This window comes from Passer domesticus, chromosome 5 (assembly GCF_036417665.1).
Source record: "Passer domesticus isolate bPasDom1 chromosome 5, bPasDom1.hap1, whole genome shotgun sequence".
In the NCBI taxonomy this organism is placed as follows: domain Eukaryota; kingdom Metazoa; phylum Chordata; class Aves; order Passeriformes; family Passeridae; genus Passer; species Passer domesticus.
Genome location: NC_087478.1, coordinates 11695375 through 11716048, shown reverse-complemented (window position 1 = coordinate 11716048; position 20674 = coordinate 11695375). Strand labels below are relative to the sequence as shown.

The window sequence follows — 20674 nt, the reverse complement described above, 5'->3', positions numbered from 1 at the left end:
GGTTGAATCCTGAAAAAAATTGCTGTTGTATTTAAATATAACCCTTAATCTGCCTTGTTTGTCAGGAAAATTCCCTTAAATGAAAGTAGCCTGGAATTATTTCTGGTTTTTTTTCTGGAAGATTCATAGAATCCCTATTGCTGAGAGTCTGAAAAGGTTTCAGAATGTTAACTTTGTTTAGCTTTGTGCCATGCTCCTTGGCCCTTCCCTGAGTTTGCATCAGTGATAATGGGGCTTATCTGTGATAAATGGTACTTATTTAGTTATGGCACTAGAACAGGAGAGAAGGAAAAAAAAAATGAATGCAGGGAAGTTTAATTTGAAATTCCTGGATGTTCAGGCTGGGTTTTGGTTAACTCATGAATGGTTTGTTTATTTTATAGGACTTTCTGCACATACCCATGTGGAACTTCCTTATTACTCCAAATTTCTTCTAATAGCTGCTTACCTTGCCTCCTACAATCCTGTTAGGACAGATAAGAGATTCTTTCTTAAGGTAACAAAATTCATGTCTTAGTGCTCTTAACTGGATCCCTGAATTCTGAATTTCATGGTTTAAAACTCTTCCTCTATTTGTTTTGAGCTCTGTTTCTGTGTGCACTTCATTTGATTTGATGAGCAGATTTTCTGTAGATCACATACTGTGATTGGTAATGATCACTGAGTGATTTAAATGTCTAATAAACCCAAATTGTTCTTCATGTCAAATTATGCATAAAGCTGTTATAGCATGAGCACTGTGCTTTGCTTTTCTAAGCTGATACTGCTTTGTTCTGAAAATATTTTAGTGCAGTGGCCACAGCGTCCTTAGTTATAAGCCACACTTAAATTTCCAGGGTAAGGTACAAATCAAAACTGCCTGGGCCTTTAATGAGGTAAAATGACTGAGTGCACTGTTAGGTTTTTATAGAGTTCTAAGTTTTTGAAATAGAAGCATACAAGCAGTTGCTTTTGCAGGAGGTGTGGTTACGTTAGCTGGTGTGTGTTGTGTTGGTAATGCATGTTTTAGGATGAATGTATTAATTGTTACTACCAACTCCTGGGCTAAACATCATTTTCTGTTAGTTCTTGCCATGTACATATTGACGGGTTTTTTCCTTCTTTTTTTTCCTGTGAGCTAAGTTGAGGCCATACTGCAGACAAGTGCCATGGTGCCATTGGTTGTTGTTGTATGTCTCTTCCTGACCCAGGGTCTTCAAGCTCCTCAGGCCTGCCTCATTGCCTCATTTTGAGTTATTTGACAAAATGTAGGTGGCAAGACAGGTATCAGAAAAGTGATCAGGCAGTTGGGCTTTCTGTACATTTTACCAGCTATTACAGTATGTATTGATATATGCATGTGTGTATGGCATTTGTGATGGATGGGTATAAGCAATTAAAGAAAATGAGGGCAAGACAAATTTGTAAAATATTACTCCCTGTTCAAAAAAAAATCATAGATACACATTTTGAGAAGTTACTGCAGTTTCTAGTGATGAAATGTTAGCATGTTTTCAGTTTAAACTCTGGTATGATCTTACTGAAAGCTATAGGTGTTTCACCCTACTATTTAATCTTTTCCTGAGTGAAGGGTTACTTGTAGTAAGTGTAGATAGGCAAATTTTCTTTATAGGCAAGGCTTCTTTGCACTTGGCTGGAGCATTTTCTTTGGTAGAGATTTTTTTGGTGAAGAAATGTTTCTACACAGAAATGGTAGAGCATGCAAGAGTCAAGTCTGTAGAGCATGTTATCAAAATGTGCCTTTCTTCCATGCCACATCTTTCTTGTGTTCACTGAACAACCTTTTCAACTTAGGTTTCTTCCTTTCTCCTTTGTAGTATCCCTGCATGAGTTTCCATGAACTGTATTAAACTTTTGTACAATAAACATGAATTTCTAAGATTTTTGAAGCAGGGGTCAGGAAGGTATTTCTATCATTGCTATCAGGTATTTTTTTCCAAGAACTCATGAAGCAGAAGTCACCATTTTTCCTGTGTGTCATGTGGTATCAGTTAGCCCTTCATCAGGTCTAAAATTGAACTTCAGAAATAGCTGCATCTCAAAGCCCAACAAAATCAACACTTTTGAGAGGATTTCAAGCTGAGTGTTTTTGTGAGTCGTGAACAGTGGAAGTAGAATATGATTTTTATCAGGTTTGTAATGAGATTCAGAATGGATCACAGAAAGGAATCTTCTGGAGTGATTTAACTAAGGACTAAAAGAAGCAAAAGGAATGCAAACAAAAGGGTGGTCACTGAGTTGCTCATCTGCCCTGCTCTATAGATGCTAGGCTATGCTACAGCTAAAAGTAAAGTCACAGTTTGGGGCAGCCTGGAATGCTGACAGCCTGACAGAGCAGGGAAGTGATAATTGGCACCACTGCTATGGGTCATGTGAAAATTCAAGAGCTTTGCAGTAGATGGAGAGAAAAATACAAAGCTGGTTTGGAAGTCTGTAAAACAAGAAAGAATAATATATATATGTATATAAATATATAATATATATGTATAATAGTGTATGTGTACATATATATATAGGAACATGCATATAGGAAGTCTTCATAGAAAACGGCATTAAAAGCTAATTGGAAATGAGCTCTGAATTTCATGGGATTTTGTGCTTGAGCAGAAATAGGATACCATCTATATCATCTGGAGATCCCAGCATAACTTGTAAAATGCGTGAATGCAGTTTGTTGTGATCCATCCAAAGCATGCTGTGTTCTTGTTTAAGCTGAGATTCCTGGGACACGAGGCTTGACTCCATTTTCATCAGAAGGCTGATTTATTATGTTATATATTATACTAAAATACTACATTACAACTATGCTAAAAGAACGGAGAGAAGAAGATCAGAAGGCTACAAAGACAAGAATAGAATAGGAATCAATAATAAAAATCTTGTGACTGCTCACAGCCTTGGCACAGGTGGCTGTGATTGGTCACTCATTGAAAACAATCTACATGGACCAATGGAAGATGCACCTGTGGCATTCCACAGCAACAGATAGTTATTGTTTACATTTCTGTCCTGAGGCTCTCAGCTCCTCAGGACAGGAAAAATCCTAGCAGAGGCTTTTTCACTAAAATATCATGGCAACACTGTGTAATCTCAGGCTGGATCACTTTCCCCTCTGAAAGATCGTTGTTATCGCTGCAGTCATTTTTTCAAAGGCATGGTAAAATGATTGCTTTGCTGTCTCTAATTGTGTTTGATCTGTATTAGCTGAATTAGCTATTTTTTGAAATCAGACAAGTCATGTGAGTTGAACCTAAGCCCTGTCTACTATTTAGTGCTGCAGAAGTCAGTCAAGAAAAGCCACGTTTACTAAGATGATTTTTGACATGGCTGAGTATTGAGGACCACACATACTAAGTACAAGATTTTAAACATTTAAATGAAAAACTAATTCATTTATTTGAGTTCCCATGACTCATTGAGCATGCTTATAAGGTATATTAATAAGACATACTTCTCAGGGCTGTGGAAGAAGGAAAAACTCATCAGGTGATATTTTGAGATAAAAATTGTTACACCTCTTCACTCATTTTACATCACTTACAACTCATCCTTCATGTCTCGTGGATTTTTTGTTTATTTTTTTTAATCCATTCATTTGTAACATTGTTTACTGTACTTCTGCCCTTGTCTTGCCCTCACATTTTTAGTTGAGATCCAAGAGCAGTTGGCTATTTTCTTTCAACAGTTCTTCCTTTTTTAAGACAATTTAAAAAATATACAGCTTTTAATTACATTGCATTTCTTCAATATCCACCCCTACCCCTTCACCCTCCTCTATTCCTTCCTTTTGTCACTTAGCTCAAGAACCTTGAACTACCTTTGTATTGTATGGATTAAATTCCTGGTTGTCATTCTGCCAACATTTGTACCATCCAAATTCTAAAATAGGATCAATAAAAGGTGAAAATTCTGGTGGATTTTATACATGGATAAATTTTAAAAATTATGATATTCATCATCTGTTTTTTTTATTAGATGATTGAGGATATGAGGAGGATGGTAGCATGAAGTCATGTTACAAATCAATTTTTACTACCTCATCAGTTCCAGAGTAAATTAAAAAACAAAACGTATGCATGTCACCAAAAAATATTAGCATGTTGTGTTTTGGCTTTTGTACCACTTGGGACAAGGTGGAGCAAGAAGCTAGGCAAGTGTAATTTTAGGGCTTGTAGTAAGAATGATTGGTAGTGACATCAAGGGCAAATAATGGAAGTGTAGTAAAGAAGTAGACCTAGAGTAACATACTACCATTTGTAGTTTATACATGCTTTACTGAATATTTTAATTACCTTTGCTCTTGTTTGTTGTTTGCAGCATCATGGGAAAATTAGAAAGACCAACTTCATGAAGAAGCATGAGAAGGTTTGTATTTTATCCTTCTAAGCTGAGCTTGGCAGCAAGTATTTTCTTTCCACTGTACTTATGAGTTTGTATTTCATTTTGTGTCATTGATTATTGCAAGAAGATCAGAACTGCAGAAATAACAAATTTTGGTGCACTTGTTTTGTATGCAACAAATTTCTGTGAGATACAGACATTGTCATTTCATTAAAACTATAACATAAAATTTTCCCCTAAAGCCATATTTTTGTATACAGCAAAGTGTGTTTAATAAAGCTAGTTAAAGGACATCATAAGTGGAGTTGCCAAGTATCAGCATTTCTCTCAAAAATAACTTTATATTCTTTAAAGAATTTTTATACAAACATTTCTATAATGAGGGAAATTGAAATGTAGGGATATACATATTGCAGATATAGTGTTATAAATAGACTCATTTGCTTCAGTTGGTGTGACAGTTTATGTCAATATACCTTTGCCCAGAGAAGCTTGTCTAAAGATCTGCAGATCAGATTCCCCTCACCTTAGTGGGTGCCTGCATTTGAAACAGTTCATAGTCCCCCACAGAGTCAGCCCATGCAGTCATTGGAGTGCAGGGTGGGATTTGGCTTTTAGTAAAGCAGGTTCTGTGTTCAGGCAGATGAATTGCACCACAGCTTGTATTGATTAGATTTCTACTGGCTATATTTGGAACTGAGGAAACTGGTTTGGCTGTCTGTACCTGCTTGGCAGGAAGCTGAAATTAGATTAAATTAATCCTTCCTTAAAAGTTTAGGAATAGCAAGACTAAAAATCTATTTTGTGATTCTTAATTGTGTCAGTCCAGAGGCTGCGGGGGTTTTTTACTAGAAAAAATGAATCTTGTGAATGAGAAGAAACTGACTTACCATTCTATTAATTGCCCTGTTGCTGATAAAAGCAGAATTTGTTTGGTTTCTTTGCATGGAACAATGCTTTTCCAGTGACAAGTGAGAGATATTCCTGGTGAATCTATTTTTGGCTATGTGTTTCCATGATTTTTCAAACGGCTTGCTTTGTTAGCCAAGAGGTAGCTTTGGGGACACCTCCTGGATTTGAAAAGTTAAAACAGGTATTGGAAATAACTTCTGATTTTGCTGAAGAAATGAGTGGTTGTGTTTTACTGATGGCTAATGCCACAGAGGTGCTGTTGGTATATTTGAGATGTTCTTTCCCGAAAGCATTTTTAAACAAAATTTCCCTTGAAAATCCTATTTAATCTTAGCTGCTCTGCTAGTAAGAATAAATCAATGTACACTACAAAAAAGGCAGCTGGATGTCAAAGTAGAGAGAATTAAACACAAACTTAAAATAAAACAAGTATTTTCCTTGCAAGAACTTTTGGACGTGTGGGTCATAAATCTCTGTACTCCTAACCATACTGCCTGAGTTGGAATACTGCCCAGTTCTGCATTATAAACTGTACATCTCCTTTTTGCAGAATTGGTTATTTTGAAAATACTTAGCATTGAACAATCAGGACTTTGTATTTCTTTGAATTCAAGTGAATGCAATGTTACTACTACATACAATAATCCATAATGCCTAAAATGGCCATCGTTGTCAGCTGAGGTGTGAGGTGTGCACGATGCAGGAGAGCTCTGTAGATGTGAGGTTGAACAGATTTGCTGTGTTCTGGTAACACAGGTGCCTGTAGCTGGGCTGGTAGCTCATTGTACCAGCCAGGAAGCTGACCTTAGGCTCAGCCATCTGAACTCTTTGTTTTAACCAGCTGAACCTGTGGGAGGTGTGTGCACTGTGAGTGTTACTCCGCACTCTTTGCCTTGCCTCTGGAATACTCTGACCAGTTTTGTCCTCCTTTGGAAGAAATCTTTAAGTTCCCTACCAACACAAGCCATTCTGTGATTCTTTGGATGCCATAAAACATAGCCTTTCCTCTATTCCTTACATTGGGCAAGGTCATTAGACACCACAAGTCAATTATAAATCTACTGACAGAAAATCTGGCATAAGATCCTCTGCTACAGCTCAAAAATGTTCCTGTTTATTGTGCAGTTTGAACGCTTGCCATGTTAAATAGATCTTTCTATATCTTGATCAATAAACATGTATTCAGTGTTTTCAATAACATGTAAATAAGCTGTATGAAAGACTACTGTGAATCATAGAGCCTCCCTAGAGACCAAAAGAATAAGAAAAATTATGTAGTACTCCAGGGAATTAAGATGTGGATTAAAAAGTGCTGTTTGTTGCAGACCAGCAATCACCTACTCGGGCCAAAGCCATTTCCTCTGGACAGATTGTTAGCAATATTATATAGTATTGTGGACAACAGAGTTGCTCCAACTGCAAATATATTTTCCCAGGTGAGTGTGTACTTACATTTTTATTTGTTTTTTAGTGTCTGGAATTCACCAAGTTTTAAATGTTTTTTGTAAGTCAGAATTCTAATTAAATGAAATGAAAAAACAACCACAAGAAGTAATTTAAATCAAAGGTTCAGAGTAATATTTATCTGTATTACTAGCTGTGAATCCAGTACTTTATCTGTCTAATGGTCTGAAATCTGTTAATAGATAACTTTTCCCTGAGCCTGGACTGTGGTCTGTGCTGATCAGTTCTTTGGTTTCTCACTGAAGTTTGTAAGCCTTTTTGCATTTCACCTCAAGTGTATAAATGTTGACTGTCCCATGACCAATATTAGTCACATTGTAGCACACATTGCTACAAAAATGTGATGAAGAAGCAGCAGAGGGAATAAGGTACTTACAGGTGGGCAATGTTTGCTGTGGTACATTCACCTGCTGTTTTCCATTTGGACAAAATAGAAGTCTTGCAGAAAAGAGTGAGTATCCCGTTTCACTAGATGGCAGCATAGCTATAGAAGTGAGTGGAATTAAGTAAATCCAGTGTTTACTCAAGACCTCTGGGTTTGTCACCTGTGTATTGACCAATATAATTTATATTCTATATAAATAAAGATGATTTTCTACTATCAGTTTGATTCTTGGATATCATTTCCACCTTAGAAATTCTCAATTTCTTCCTTCTTTCCAGCTGTAATTTACTTACTCAAATATTTTCCACCTTTCCTTTTTAGCTATCAAATTTAACCAAGTAATATTTCAATTTATTGTCTGCATTCATGTAAAGTTCTAAGGAACATACGTGTTTGTTTTTTAGGATGTTAGCTTTGTATTCCCTTATTTTTGGCTATCAAAAGCATTTTGGTATACACTAGATGTGAATGTATTATATAACAGTATTTTACAGTATATTTTCAAAATTAGTGTAGCTGCATATTTAACAGGCATTCCAGGTAAGAGAAGAGATGTCATTATTCCAATGTACAGTTAAGTAGTACTGAATTATACAGTAGTACTGTATAATATGTACAATTTGTACATATTATAGTTCTGCCTTGGGCTAAATTACAGAATGAGCAAATTCAGTGAAATGCTTTGTTCTGATTTAGAGTTTGCACTAGGTGGCAGTCTTGTCAAAGAATAGTTGTAATTTTTTATTTTCTGAATATCTGGAGATTAAGCTATACAGTTATAAAAAAATGTATATAATCTTAACTGGGTTAGGATAAAGAACTTGGAATTAAATATGTTTATACAAAAAATCAATTTTATAAATTAAGAATATTTTTAGTTATAAAGCAATTTTTACATTAAATTTTAATTAAAAATATTGAGGTGTCAACTACAAAATAATAAAAAAATGCAACAGAATTTAAAATGAAAGCTGTTTAAACTAGGGTTAATATTTAATTGCTTTCCTTTCTTGAATAGTTTTAAACAATTTGCATTTCACTGATACTTGTCATTGGTTGTTCTGTAAATGTATTTTTCAAAGTAAATATTTAGGAGCTGGCTTATCCTTATCAGTATCGATACATTTTACTTTTAGATAACACAATCTTAAATTTTTTGTTTGTGGGATCAGTATGGAAATAATAATAAAATTATACAGAAGTTTAAAATGTTTATGTCAAATATTTGGCTTCTTAACTGATTCATGATTAATTTTATGTGCTCTTTAATTTGTAAACTCAAAAGCTGTACATGAACCAAGTGCATATTAATTCTCCCCATGTACTATCAGAAAATAGCATGCCTTAGCTTAAAAGTTGATCAACAATCACAGTCAAGATTCAAGAAGGACTAGCAGCTGCTTTAAGATCTGTCACTTGCTGATTTCGTGCTATTTCTTATTGCTTCTTGTTTTTCTCTATAGTTTCTATTCACATGAAAATTTTGGTTATTAGCTTTTCAAAAGTGAAACTTCTGTGCTAATAAGCAGCAAAATTTCATTTTTTCCTCTTAATGGTAGGTTTTATTGAAAATGTTTAGTTTGTCTAAATAGATCTTCAACTTAAAGTTGGAATCCTAATCTTTTGCCTTTAAATATCATACGCTTTAAAATGGTCTCGCACCTTTTTTCAAACCAAGAGTTAGCATGTTTGTTTTACCAGTGTGATCTTTACAACCAATAAAAAACTAAACAACTTCTGCTGTGGCTTCTTGCTGTAAGCAGGTTATAGCAGATGGAATTGGGCCCATTCATTTTTGGCTTTCCTCACTATCTAGTACAAGAGAATAGCACAGGGGGGTGGGGGAAGCAAATTTCCACTTCTGCAAATGACAATTTTTTTTAGTTTCTCCCTTAAAAGTTGAAATTTCTCTTGGGTTTGTGCTCTTTTTAATCAAACTTTTCACACATCAAGTGAGGGCTTTTTGAGACAAAGTTAATGGAAGGTTTGGAGGTTTTAATTATAGCATCTTAGTTTCAGTACATATGTGAATTGTTTATATTCATTTGAGATGTTCTGCATCCTACAACAACACAGAAGTCTTAGAGTTTTCTTACTTGGTACAGCAGGAGCAACCAGGAGTATTACTTGTGTCCCCATATGGATCCAGTATGCAGAGTAGGAAATATTCATTGTGTCCAAGGGCAATTACAGCAGAATGGAGGGATACAAAGAAACTTTGTAAAGCTTCCTGAAAGTGCATTCTGCAAAGGTTCTGAGAGTCTATTCAGTCCTGGTTTGTGTAAGAGTAGTATTTCATTTTAGGCTTCCCACAGAAAATAGTCAGAAATACAACATAATGTGCCTTGGTACAGGACACAAATGAATTTATGCACAGACCATTGGGCAAGAATTATCAGCACCAATTTAATTTAAATAAGGTCATTTTACATTGAAGAGGATAAGGGCTGTTCATATCATAATCAATGAGGAAGTAGATATTGTTGTTATGGATTACAAGCCAAAATTAACCAATGTTTTTTCCTCTACCAAAATAATTCAGTAATTGCTTCTTGAAGTCAATTCAGTTCTCCTGGCCATTTTTCATTTTCTAGACATTCTATCTTGCTTTTGCTTTCTTGTGAAATAGCTTTTCATAAAGAGAATTGATTAGATCTACTTGTATTTTTGAGCTATGATGTTATCTAAGGTAAAATGGAACAAAGCCCTTTATCTTGCATACTTTTGCATATTTTGCTTTTATTTCTGGTAGTACATCCCTGAATATTTGGAAAAACATCTAGGATTACTTCTCAGAGTATATAATAGCTGAAAATTACCAAATAGGTAACTAATCAGTAACTTCAGTTCTGTTTACATTTTCACTCTAATGCACTAAAATTAGGTCATCCCAGGTTTGGTTTTAATGTTATTCTTTATATTTGGCAAATATTTTCAGATAGTTGTATGGTTAGGATTTACTTCTGACTATAGTGCTTTTGCAATCAGAGATTTCTAGGAAAGGTGTTCATGAGTATATGGAGGCACAGCGTGTATCTTACACATAGTCTGTATTTCATTTATTAGACATTTCTTATCTCTTTGCTGGATCTAAGAAAACCATTTGAATTTTCTTAAGAGTGTCACAGATTCATAGAACTAATTTAGTTATAAATGTGTAAGAATTTGGAAGGAAGGTTAACAAACCTAAAATTTTTCAATCTGTTGTAAACATAAATAGCATTGCAAATTGTTGTCCAAAGAGTAAGAACTTCTAATCTGAAGTTAAAATAAATGCAGTAGTGTGCATACTGAATAAATTGAGTAGTGTGTTAAGTGCCAATATTATATGGGTCTATGAGAAACACACAAACCACTGATGTACATAACATAGTTCCAGCTGGAGGGAGCCAAAGGAATGTAGTTTTCTGCAATTAAGAGAGGAAAAAAGTGCCCTTTCTTGGAATGTAAGAATTTGGAGAGATTTGTTTTCTTTTTTCTTGCTTTCCTGGCTGCCTTACATGAATAGAATAGGGAATATCTAATGTTCTTTATGTAAACTTGAAGAGTAAGAGGCAATTTACCTGCAAAATCTCTTTGTCCCTGTTGTGTTGAAAGCATGCTTTATGACTTTCTTTTTCAGATGATAATTTAATATTTAAACTGCCCTTTATTTGTAAATTGACAGCTGTGGTAAAATTTCAGTTGCAAGATTGGAAAGATGCCTGATTTTGTTATCTACTTACTTGATTAGTATTATGGCCTATATGTGTCACAGCCTTTCTGGACACCAAATATCCACATCTGATTATAGTTTAACTCTGTTACTGCATTATGTTAGGTTCCCTTGATGTAGCAATTTGATAAAGAGGAATTTGATTCTATAGTTCTGTGATTCAATTCTGTGAATACTGTCAACTTAACAGATTTTTTTTTCAAATGGAAAGCACTCTTAATCACTTCTACAAGCTCAGATTGCGTTAATGTTTAAGAAGTTTTTCATTCCACATTTGACAACTCTAGACAGAATAAGAATTACTCATTTTTGCTAGATCAGCTGTATTGTGTTCCAGCTTTCCTTGCTGTTGCAGAGACTGCTCACAGGAACATTTTGCATCTAGTTTTAACACTATTATTTAAGACCAATAGAATACTCTCCATTTAAAAAGTGAGCAGGTGGGTGAATTTCTACAGAAAAAGGTCTGGTTTAAAATGTGTGTTGTTCTCCTCTGTTCCCTAAGAGGCCTTATTATGAAGAAGAACAAAGGTAATTGGAGCCATTTTTATTTTACAGTGTGCAAGAAATACAGTGCATATTCTTGTACTGTCAGTACAAAATGTTATAGTCAGTAAGTAGATTAATTTTTAATTTTTTTAAAAAAGCAAAATGCTGGAAAAATGAAAGTTCGTGCTGATTCTATTAAACCACCTTCCATTGCTTTCATATTACTCTGAAATTCCACAAGTGTTGCGCTTGTTCTATTTTTGGATAAACGGATAGAGTTATTGCTAAAATTTTACCTGAAATAATTGAGAAGTCCACAGCAGACATTAGCTACCTCAGTGTGGGGAGTGACTTTGGAGGATTATATTTCTATCCTGTGCTCAAATAAACTTAGCTTTTACACCTTCATGACCAAAGTCTGTATCGCAGTGAGATTTCTTGTTGTCTGGTTGAAAGTTTAAAAAAAGTCCTTTCTGTCTCATAGATAATAGTGCAAACTGATTCAGGACAAAATTGGAGCGTATCACACATCTGATTTTGGAGAGTGTCTTTGCTTTATACATCCCTTAGGGGGTACTGAGATTTGGGAAACTTGAACAGTTGTGTACAAAAATATCGAAATTTTTGAGTAATTATTTTATACTTTGTTGAAAGGTGGAATCATTAAGTAGTGAATATTCAGAAGGGAGATGATTGTAAAAGTTACGTTTCTCTCAGAGTTGATTGTGTATGTAGATTTTCTCGAATTTTGTTTCTGGAATATAAGCAAATATATTCTGATGTGTTTCCCTATTTTTATCATTTCTTGAATTCTAAAATTACAAGAGAGGATGTCATCAGCCTCTGCTTCTGTCCTATTGATTTAACCTGAAAATGACTGCATTTCACTGTCCTCTTGCTTCAGAGGAAGGTATATAAAATTGCACAGCTGAATCCATTCTGACCACAGGAGGTGTCATCTTTGGAATGATCCTGCTGTACTTTGATGCAGGGGGAAGCATTTACTTTTACAAAAAAAAAAAGAACTATATGAAAAAGGGTCTTAAAAGCTTATTTTTTAATTTATTTTTTTTCTCATGAGAACTACATAGAATTATGGTATACCTCTCTATCTGGTCAGTTAGAAGATCTTTAGAGCTTCCCAGTGACAGGAATGAGCAAATATAAACTGTAGACTCTGGGTTTATCTCATTCTCATTACTGGTGTAAATAAATTTCCCCTCCTCTTTCAGTGTGTAATGAAGATAACCAAGACACATCTTGCCAGCACAGAATATCTGTTAGTCTTCTGTAACATCATATGTCTCACACAGCATTCATATATAATCTGTATATCCCCACATGTTTATTGTCCAAGTGGGTTTGTAGTACAACCTTTTGATCCTGTGACTTCATGGTTGCCCATACCTAAAGGATTATTTTTGTATTGTTAGAACATCTTCTTTAGCAGTGGTCAGTTTGTAGCTGTGGGGGTTTTTTTAAGGCAATTTTATATCCTTACTGTTGTATTTGAACCTGACTGGTTTTGATCCTGCATCCTTTTCTAGGTATATTATACATCTGATACACTTTGTTTTCCTGGATCTGCCTATTGGTTAGAAAGTGTAGTAATCTATTGATCTCATTGTACTGAATTGTATTGATCTCAGTACTCTGTTGATTTTCTGTAGGTTTGGGAAGATGGTGATAAGAGGTAATAAATAAGTCCCATTTTCTCATTTTCTGTTATTGGTTACTGGACTAATCTGGCAGAAATTCATGAGCTGAAATGGGAACTTAATGTGATGCACAGCATGGTGACATAGTTAGCACTTTAGCACTGACTATGGCAGCTTGAGAGAGCCTGCTGTTAAGCAAAAAGGAAGGAGAAAACATTACTTTTAACCAAATAGCTGACTATTTTTTTTCAACTCTGAGCATAGCTGTGAAAAAAATAAAAGTATCCTTACTTCAAGTAGTACTTTCTAATTAAAATTGTGAAGAGACTGATGTGCTTGATTCCTTCTAATTTTAATTGGTGCAGAAATTTTAGAAAAACTAGTAGTCTTTTACCTATTACCTATATTAGTGTTTACCTATTACCTATATTAGTGTTGATTGACCTAATTTGATCTTATTTTCATTTTTGGAGGTATATTGATAATACAGCTTTATGATTTCTCAGGAGGCTTTCTTAATCAAATTCTATTCTATTCTGAATGAGTTCTTTCTTTACAGTAATTTAAAGCAGAAAACTTACCTTACTTCTGTGAAGAGCTTATAGTAATAGCTTCCAGCTTGGCACTTACTCTATGTCTTAAAAACAGTGTATTTAAGAAGACAAATTGTTGTGAATTATTGAAACTGGTTTTATGGAAGAAATTTTGGTTATGACAAGGGAAAGACTATTGAGAGGGAAGGGGGAGTCAGGACTTCAGATGAGATGAAGTTTATCAGGAAGATAAAGTGAATTCCTAAATATTTTATCTAGAACAGTTTACTAATTTCTAAACTTCCTTGCTTTTTGATCTTAGTTTTTTTATTTGTGTAGCGTGTCCCTAAGAATTTGCGGACCAGGAAGTAGCTGTGTTTAAGGCTTTGTAAAATTGATTCACGATAAATTTGTACTTTTTTAATTTACTTTAAATCTGTACTTAGTATATAATCTGTTAATAACTTTCACAAAGTATTCTTGTGGCCCTGTGAACATAATATTCTATATTCCCTTGTGCCTTTCACATGTCTTAGATTGCATGCTATATAATAGAGGGAATGTGTTGTATCAACCAACAGTTTCTTTAACTTCTGTTCTCTCAGCACGTTATTTGTAAACAGTATTTGAAGCTTCATATCTTAACTTATCTATGAAAATGTGTTAGTGTATCAAAGAAGTAAATATGAATACATGAAAGACAAAACAGTTTTCCTTCTTCCAAACTCTTTCCTTTCCATCTCTTTCTTTACACACTTACTTAGAAATTGGTTTCATGTACTTACTGGTAGGAACATCGTTTAGTACTCCAGGAACAAATTTGTGCTGTGTTTACATCAAGCAGTTGCAGCTGAAGCTTGTTAGTGATTGCCTCCCCAATTAAAAAAAAATTCTTCACTGTGGTACATGAACTCCTATTGTTTGGAGATAAATAATCAGCTCATCCCCTCTTTAGGGAAGAACAAAGAACATAATAGTACATCTGGTTCATGTGTTAAGACAGCAAAGATTAATTAAGCAAGTACTGCACAACCTCTCTTGATAACATATATATCTAAAAACAGCCTGTATATTATAAGTTTTTTAATCACTTTGCTTTAACCATTTAGTGTCTGCAGAAAGTCTATTTCAGAACCACCAGCTATTCATGGAAATAAGATAGGACACAATACTGAGATAAAGCAAATTAGAGCATTAGGATAGAATTCATTAGTTCTCTCTCAAATCTCTTGTTTTAAGCTGATATGCCTAGAAAGATATGATTAAATACTAAAAAGAACCTTTCAAGCCCCCAGGTGACATCATTAATACTCTTTATAAATTCTATCTTTCTTAGAGGTAATTTGGCTGTTTTCTCTCACCATTTGGAGTATGACCTGTTTGGGACAAAGAACCATCTCCTTACTGAGCATTTGTGTAGAATCTGGTTAATTGAAAGACTATTTCAAAACTACAACTAACTCTTGAGATAAAATAGCTACATTGCATGCCCTGTTTCTTCACATCCCTGGTAACTAGAACTAAAGCCTAATTCCAGCTGAAAGGCTACTAAATATCAGTTTTACCTGCTGTACTTTTTGCTCTTATTGCCTTTAAGCCAAAACAGCTTTACTAGCTCTTTGGTGTTCACATCAGTGAGTTGTAGGGAGGCAGATATCTTGTCAAGATCTTCATTTGACAATCCTTTGCTTATTTAATATCTTTTACTTCACTGCACATACAGTAATGGATGCAATTGCAATTTCAGTAGTGGCAAGGAACATGGTTCAGAATCACAGGTTGAAGGCTTGGCTATAATGTTGCATTCTTTTTATTGATGTGCTTCTTTCACTGGTTGTTATATGGTCCCATGTCCTCCTGTCACTGCCTAATGCACTCTTACATCTCCTTACCTACAGTTTGTTCTCCTTAGGTATTTACACCTGTCACTTCAATACAAATTATTTTGCTGTATCACATGTGAAATACATTTGTAGCATTGTATCTGTACCATTCTATCTGTAGCTTCCATTTCCTGATGAGGTTGAAAAGTATTGAGACTGTGCCCATGAACAATGTTAGAGCATAAGGTAGCAAAATGGTACATTAAAGAATATGTTGGATCCCTTTGGCGAATGCTTGTACTGTTTCTGCCCTGCCAGCTGCAGTCAGTTCTAGCTACTGACTTTGTGCTTGACACCCCTCCTCCCCTAAAGACCCTTTGCTGCTGGCTGTGTTCATTTGATAGCAGATAGTGGGGCTTGCCACAGTATCTTGGACAAAAGAAGCAGCTGCATTGAAAAAGAGGATTTCAGAATATGAAGCTTATTCACAAAATAATGCCTCTTGGTAGATGAGGAATAGTTAGGAATTTACATAATCTCTCTTCTCCATCTATGGAAATGAAAACTGGAAAATATTAGGGGGGAGCAATGTGGACAATTGATAGCACGGTGTGAGTAAATCTCATTTATGGAAAGTTTACTGTTAGTAAATGTTGTAAATATTGTTCATTTAAAATATGGAGAATGACAAAACAAGGTGAGACAAATCCTACAGTAGTTTAGACTTGGAAAAGCTGCTATAATGATGACGATGATGGCAATGAGGATTGTTATGGCTGAAAATGGTGCTGTGTATCTGAAGTTGCATAGGTGCTGCAAAAAGTTTCCGTCCTTACTGCTGTATGATTTAATTTCTCACATTAGGTGAAGGAGGGTGGAGTATACTAGAAATAATGTGATTATTTTAGGCAAGATTGGGTCTACCTATGTATGTGTCTGAACAGTAAAAGTATATATGAGGTAGTCAGTGTGCTTTTCTAGTTAATGGAGAAAAACAGACATGCACATCTAAACCCACTCTGTTAATGAAAAGTTTTAAAATTTGTACTAGGTTTCAATGAACTGTGTCCTGATGCACTGACTCCTCCATCCTCTAGAAATGGAATCAAGACAGCCTCAGATGCAAACACTTACATTATATCTATGTAGAGTTATTCTGTCCTGAAGGACTAAGTGTTTTCTCAGTAGTTATTCTGGGTTTTTTACAAATCAAACGGAAAAGTTACCATCAAATATCCCTGCTTGTATGTCATATTCCTTGTCAAAATGTTTGCAGACTGGGGGCAGTGATTGATTTGTCCACCTTCCACTCATTCTTCCTGCAAAGCTGTCACTCTGCAGTGAGTATTTGGGAAGAGCCTGCCCAGGGTTGCATTGCATGGCTGACAAGCTGGTGTTGGTCTTCTCATCCTTTTTGTGCTGGATTGCTTTTGACTTATTCCTAAGGACAAGGTGCTGAAACTCATCTCCTTCTGATAGAAGCTTATTTTGCAGAATTCTGTTTTGATGACCTGTCATTTTACATCCTTGAACTTGCAGTCTGAACCCTACAGCTTTGAACTGTATTTCAGTTACAGCAACTATAGACTAGCTCATTGTCTTGTGTAAAATGCTCTGAAAGTGATGTTTTTCAGTGTGAGAATGCTGAGTATGTCAAGAAGGGATCTTCTACCTTTTTGTGAAGTCTGAAATAAAAAGAGGTTAGGTGTAACCTCTGCAAGTGCAAGTCATAGAAGATTTACCCAAAAAATGAAAGACTCATAAGTAATTTAAATTTCAGGAAGTGTTTCAGGGGTAAAATTTACTGAGATTCAGTGTGGATTTTTGGGCACAGTTTAACTGAAACTAAAATTGAAATGTTTGAAGAAAGATCTAGTTCAGATGAGCAAATGCTCCTCTGTAGGTTTCTCTAACATGTGATGGTACAACTTTAACTTCATTCAGATCAACATTCATTACCCTGCTGTTACCCATGTAGAGAAAGACGTTTAAATAAAGAAAACAAACATGAACAAAACCTCAAAACCAAACCCCAGATAAACAGACAAAAATCTCAGTTTCAAAAATCATGTATTTTCAAGCTCTTTTTAGCTTTCTAATTAGTATTTATTTATGAATGTGATTAAATTTATGTATGTTGCCTTTTCTAACAGGACCTGATTCTAGTCCCCATAGCAATTCTCATAGAATATTGAGAGATACCTTTCTATGTGCATGTTTTTACATACCTTTTTTTTCTGCCCGCTCATCTTCCATAAATGTTTCCTGAAATAGAATACAAATGAACTGTGGGAGCTTTGTCATCCTATTGTGATCATTGTAAAACGTTCCACTATGAGAAATAGAATATACAGGCAATATATCTGTGTCTTCTGAAAAAGTTTTGAATTCAGACTCTGTTTAGTAGTCAGTTGAAAAAAACATAGGAGATGTGGTAGCTGGGATATTTTTTGAAAGGCATAGCTAGAAAATATGAAGAACCAGGTTTGTCTATTTTAATAATTGAAGAATGCTGGATGTGTTGTTGACCATCTGTGACCTACATAAAATGAACTGGTGGGTGTCCCATGTTCTAGATCTCTGCGCAAGAAATATGAAAGACGTCAGAAGAGAAAGTAATGAATTATATACAAAAAAACACCCCCTGGTGTAGTAGATACAGACAGTAAACAGATTGACTCAAGAGATTACCACACAGACATGAGAAGAAAACTGAAGATTGTTGTTATGAAATGATCTTTTTCAGCCTTTTTTATTTATTACTAGCATATGGCCTAGGAAGACTTTTTGCAACAGATATCTTCTAGTGTGGAATGGCCTCTAATGGATGTATGACACTGATGGTGTAGAGAAAAGCTTTTTAATAATTGGTGTGACTGTAGTGCTTGTGAAAGATGCTAGACTGACAGTCTAGAAGACTGGAAGCCTGAAGTAATCTGTTCTGATTCACTGAACAGGTATAGCAGAGGCATCAATAGCACAAAATCTCTGTATTGCTTTTTAATTATAGCTTGAAAAATCTACCTTTTGTTTTGAGCTGGCTGCCTCTTAGTTAATAGTGGCAGAGAATTGCTGTTCATCCTAGTACTTAGCTCTTACAAATGTGCTTTTGGCATAGAGAAGCTTTCTGTTTAGATTAACAGCTTCTGTCATAAAATGTGATGGGCTTCCAGTAGAAGTAGTGAAGGGGGAAGGATGGCTAATGGGGGAGCACATGGTGGCTGGAGCTGTTGCACAGTGGGCTGGTCTGCTGGTCATCACATCCTCAGCCTGCCTCTTTCCTTCCCTCCTGGACAAATCACTGAGCCCTCACTGGTTTTAACCTTGTAGTAGGCATTTTGTGGGACTAGCCTGTGGAATGCTGTTTGACCAGTTGATTTAACATGTTTTCCATGCAGCTGTGTCCAGAACCAGACCATCTCTTGATGACTGGGAGAAATGAAAAGGTGGAGATTTGACATGGCAGAATCTCTGTAGCAGTAAAAAAATCTACTTTTATCCATGATTAGATAAACATTCAAACCATTTTCATCTTCTCCTCTCCCATATCAAAAATAGCCCAAATTTTAATTCTACTCAGCATCTGGAATTCCCTAGACTGAACGGGACTCCAGTGCAATTTGTGGTCTCCATCTGGCTCAGGTGAAGCTTTTGTGACTTTATATTTTGCTGGGACACACGGGATAGCTCAGTGTGTTGGAGTGGTGAGGAAGTAAGATAGCAAACAGGATAGGGAGTCATCAGTGTGACAGGAGATGAAAAGTAATGCTTGAAGTCCTCATGTAATTTTCTTGTATTTATGCAGATACTAAAAAAGACAAATGCAAAGAAAAAAGGTTAATTACCTGTACTCCAAAACCCAAAGGTATTTCAGACTGTTTGCCCAAAATAGATGGTGCTTAAAACCTGGAAAAAGACCCAAACATAAAAATGAGTAATGTCAACAATTTATTAGGCACTTATATTGTATTTTAATAGCAGAAATGCTGGTCTCTAGTACAGCTAATTTCATTTTTTTCTGTGATAGTTTGACATGAACAGAGAAGAGATTTCTGATGTTTTATTAAAACAAACAAAAAAAAAACCCACAAACAGAAAAACCTACACACATCAGTGAAAAGTCAATATAAAGTGGTAAATGCAAGCTGGCATGCATAAGTGGATATGACCTGGAATAAAGCTGTTCAGAGAAAGGAAAATAATTGCAAAGCAGTAACACTTAAAAGAAGATGTAGGCATGAAGACTGGCAAAAATTAAAGGCTAGAAGGGAATGACTTGTGAAGAAAGATTAAAGGAAATGAACACATGTAATTATTACTTATAGCTATCTGTGTGCTTGGTGATGTTCAGATGAAGAGAGATGATCCCTACACTAATTTGGCTAAATAACTACCAGGGGATGATGAAAATGTCTGAAGGTATTTATAGTCTTCAAGTGCCAAGAAAGGATTCATTTAGAAGAGTTCAAAAAAGGTCTAAGTAGGAGTAATGAAATAAGATGAGCTTTTTTAGCTTTGAATACTATAAAAAACCCTTCTTTTGGAGATGGTAAAGCGTGTGATAGTCTTGCCTGAAGTTTTAGTGCAATGACCCACTGCTTGAGCTATTGCAAATGACAGTAGACAAAGCATTCAGATAGAAACTTAAAAGAAGGGAAAAGAGTTTTGCATTGGTGGAGGAGAGTGAGGATGACTTAATAGATATTTTCTGTCTTTAATTTCGATGGTCTCACATGGTATAAATTAACAAAATAAGACTCATGATATACTACTGAAACATAATTTATGTAAATTTGCTTTAGAATAGGCATTAACCTTGATCCTTACTTCAATTCTGCATTAAGCCTTGCCTTTGATACAATAATCTTAATTAAAACTGAATATTTCATGATTTAACTCCCTCTGCCTCATGAGCAGAACAATACTCTTATCTGTGTTACCTATAAAAGTGCAATCCATATAGACTATCTATTGCATCAGATGATAGGTTTGCTTAAGGTCATTTTCATATGAATAAAAATACTGACAAAGAGCAGTTTAATTTGTTTAAAAATTATTAACTCTTATTTTACAACCAAATGTTAAAAAGCTAGTTAAATTATTTTTTCATGCATGTTGAATTAGGAAATGTTGACCTAATAAATACTGTATTCTTAAAAAAAAACCCAAAAAACCAACCTGCATGAATGAGGAAAAATGTAAGTATTGGCAGATGTGATGTGTGTCGAGTGTGTCATCATGTAACTGTCAATCACTGTCATCTTCATAATACTTCTAACTGGATTAGGTGAGGTAGTAAGAGAAAAGCTGTTCATTTTGATGTTAAATCCTATGTTCTAAAAGGAACAAGCAAG

At 35.1% G+C, this 20674-nt stretch overlaps 1 protein-coding gene across 4 annotated transcripts in view; it reads left to right on the top strand.

Moving 5' to 3' along the window:
* ORC5 (origin recognition complex subunit 5) overlaps positions 1-20674 on the top strand; it is a 61830-nt gene that overhangs the window by 19295 nt on the left and 21861 nt on the right. For all 4 annotated transcript variants that reach the window (XM_064421964.1, XM_064421963.1, XM_064421962.1 and 1 more), the window contains 3 exons: positions 384-496; positions 4318-4365; positions 6579-6689. In XM_064421964.1, the coding sequence (XP_064278034.1) occupies positions 384-496; positions 4318-4365; positions 6579-6689 (272 nt within the window). The remainder of the gene's footprint in view (positions 1-383; positions 497-4317; positions 4366-6578; positions 6690-20674) is intronic.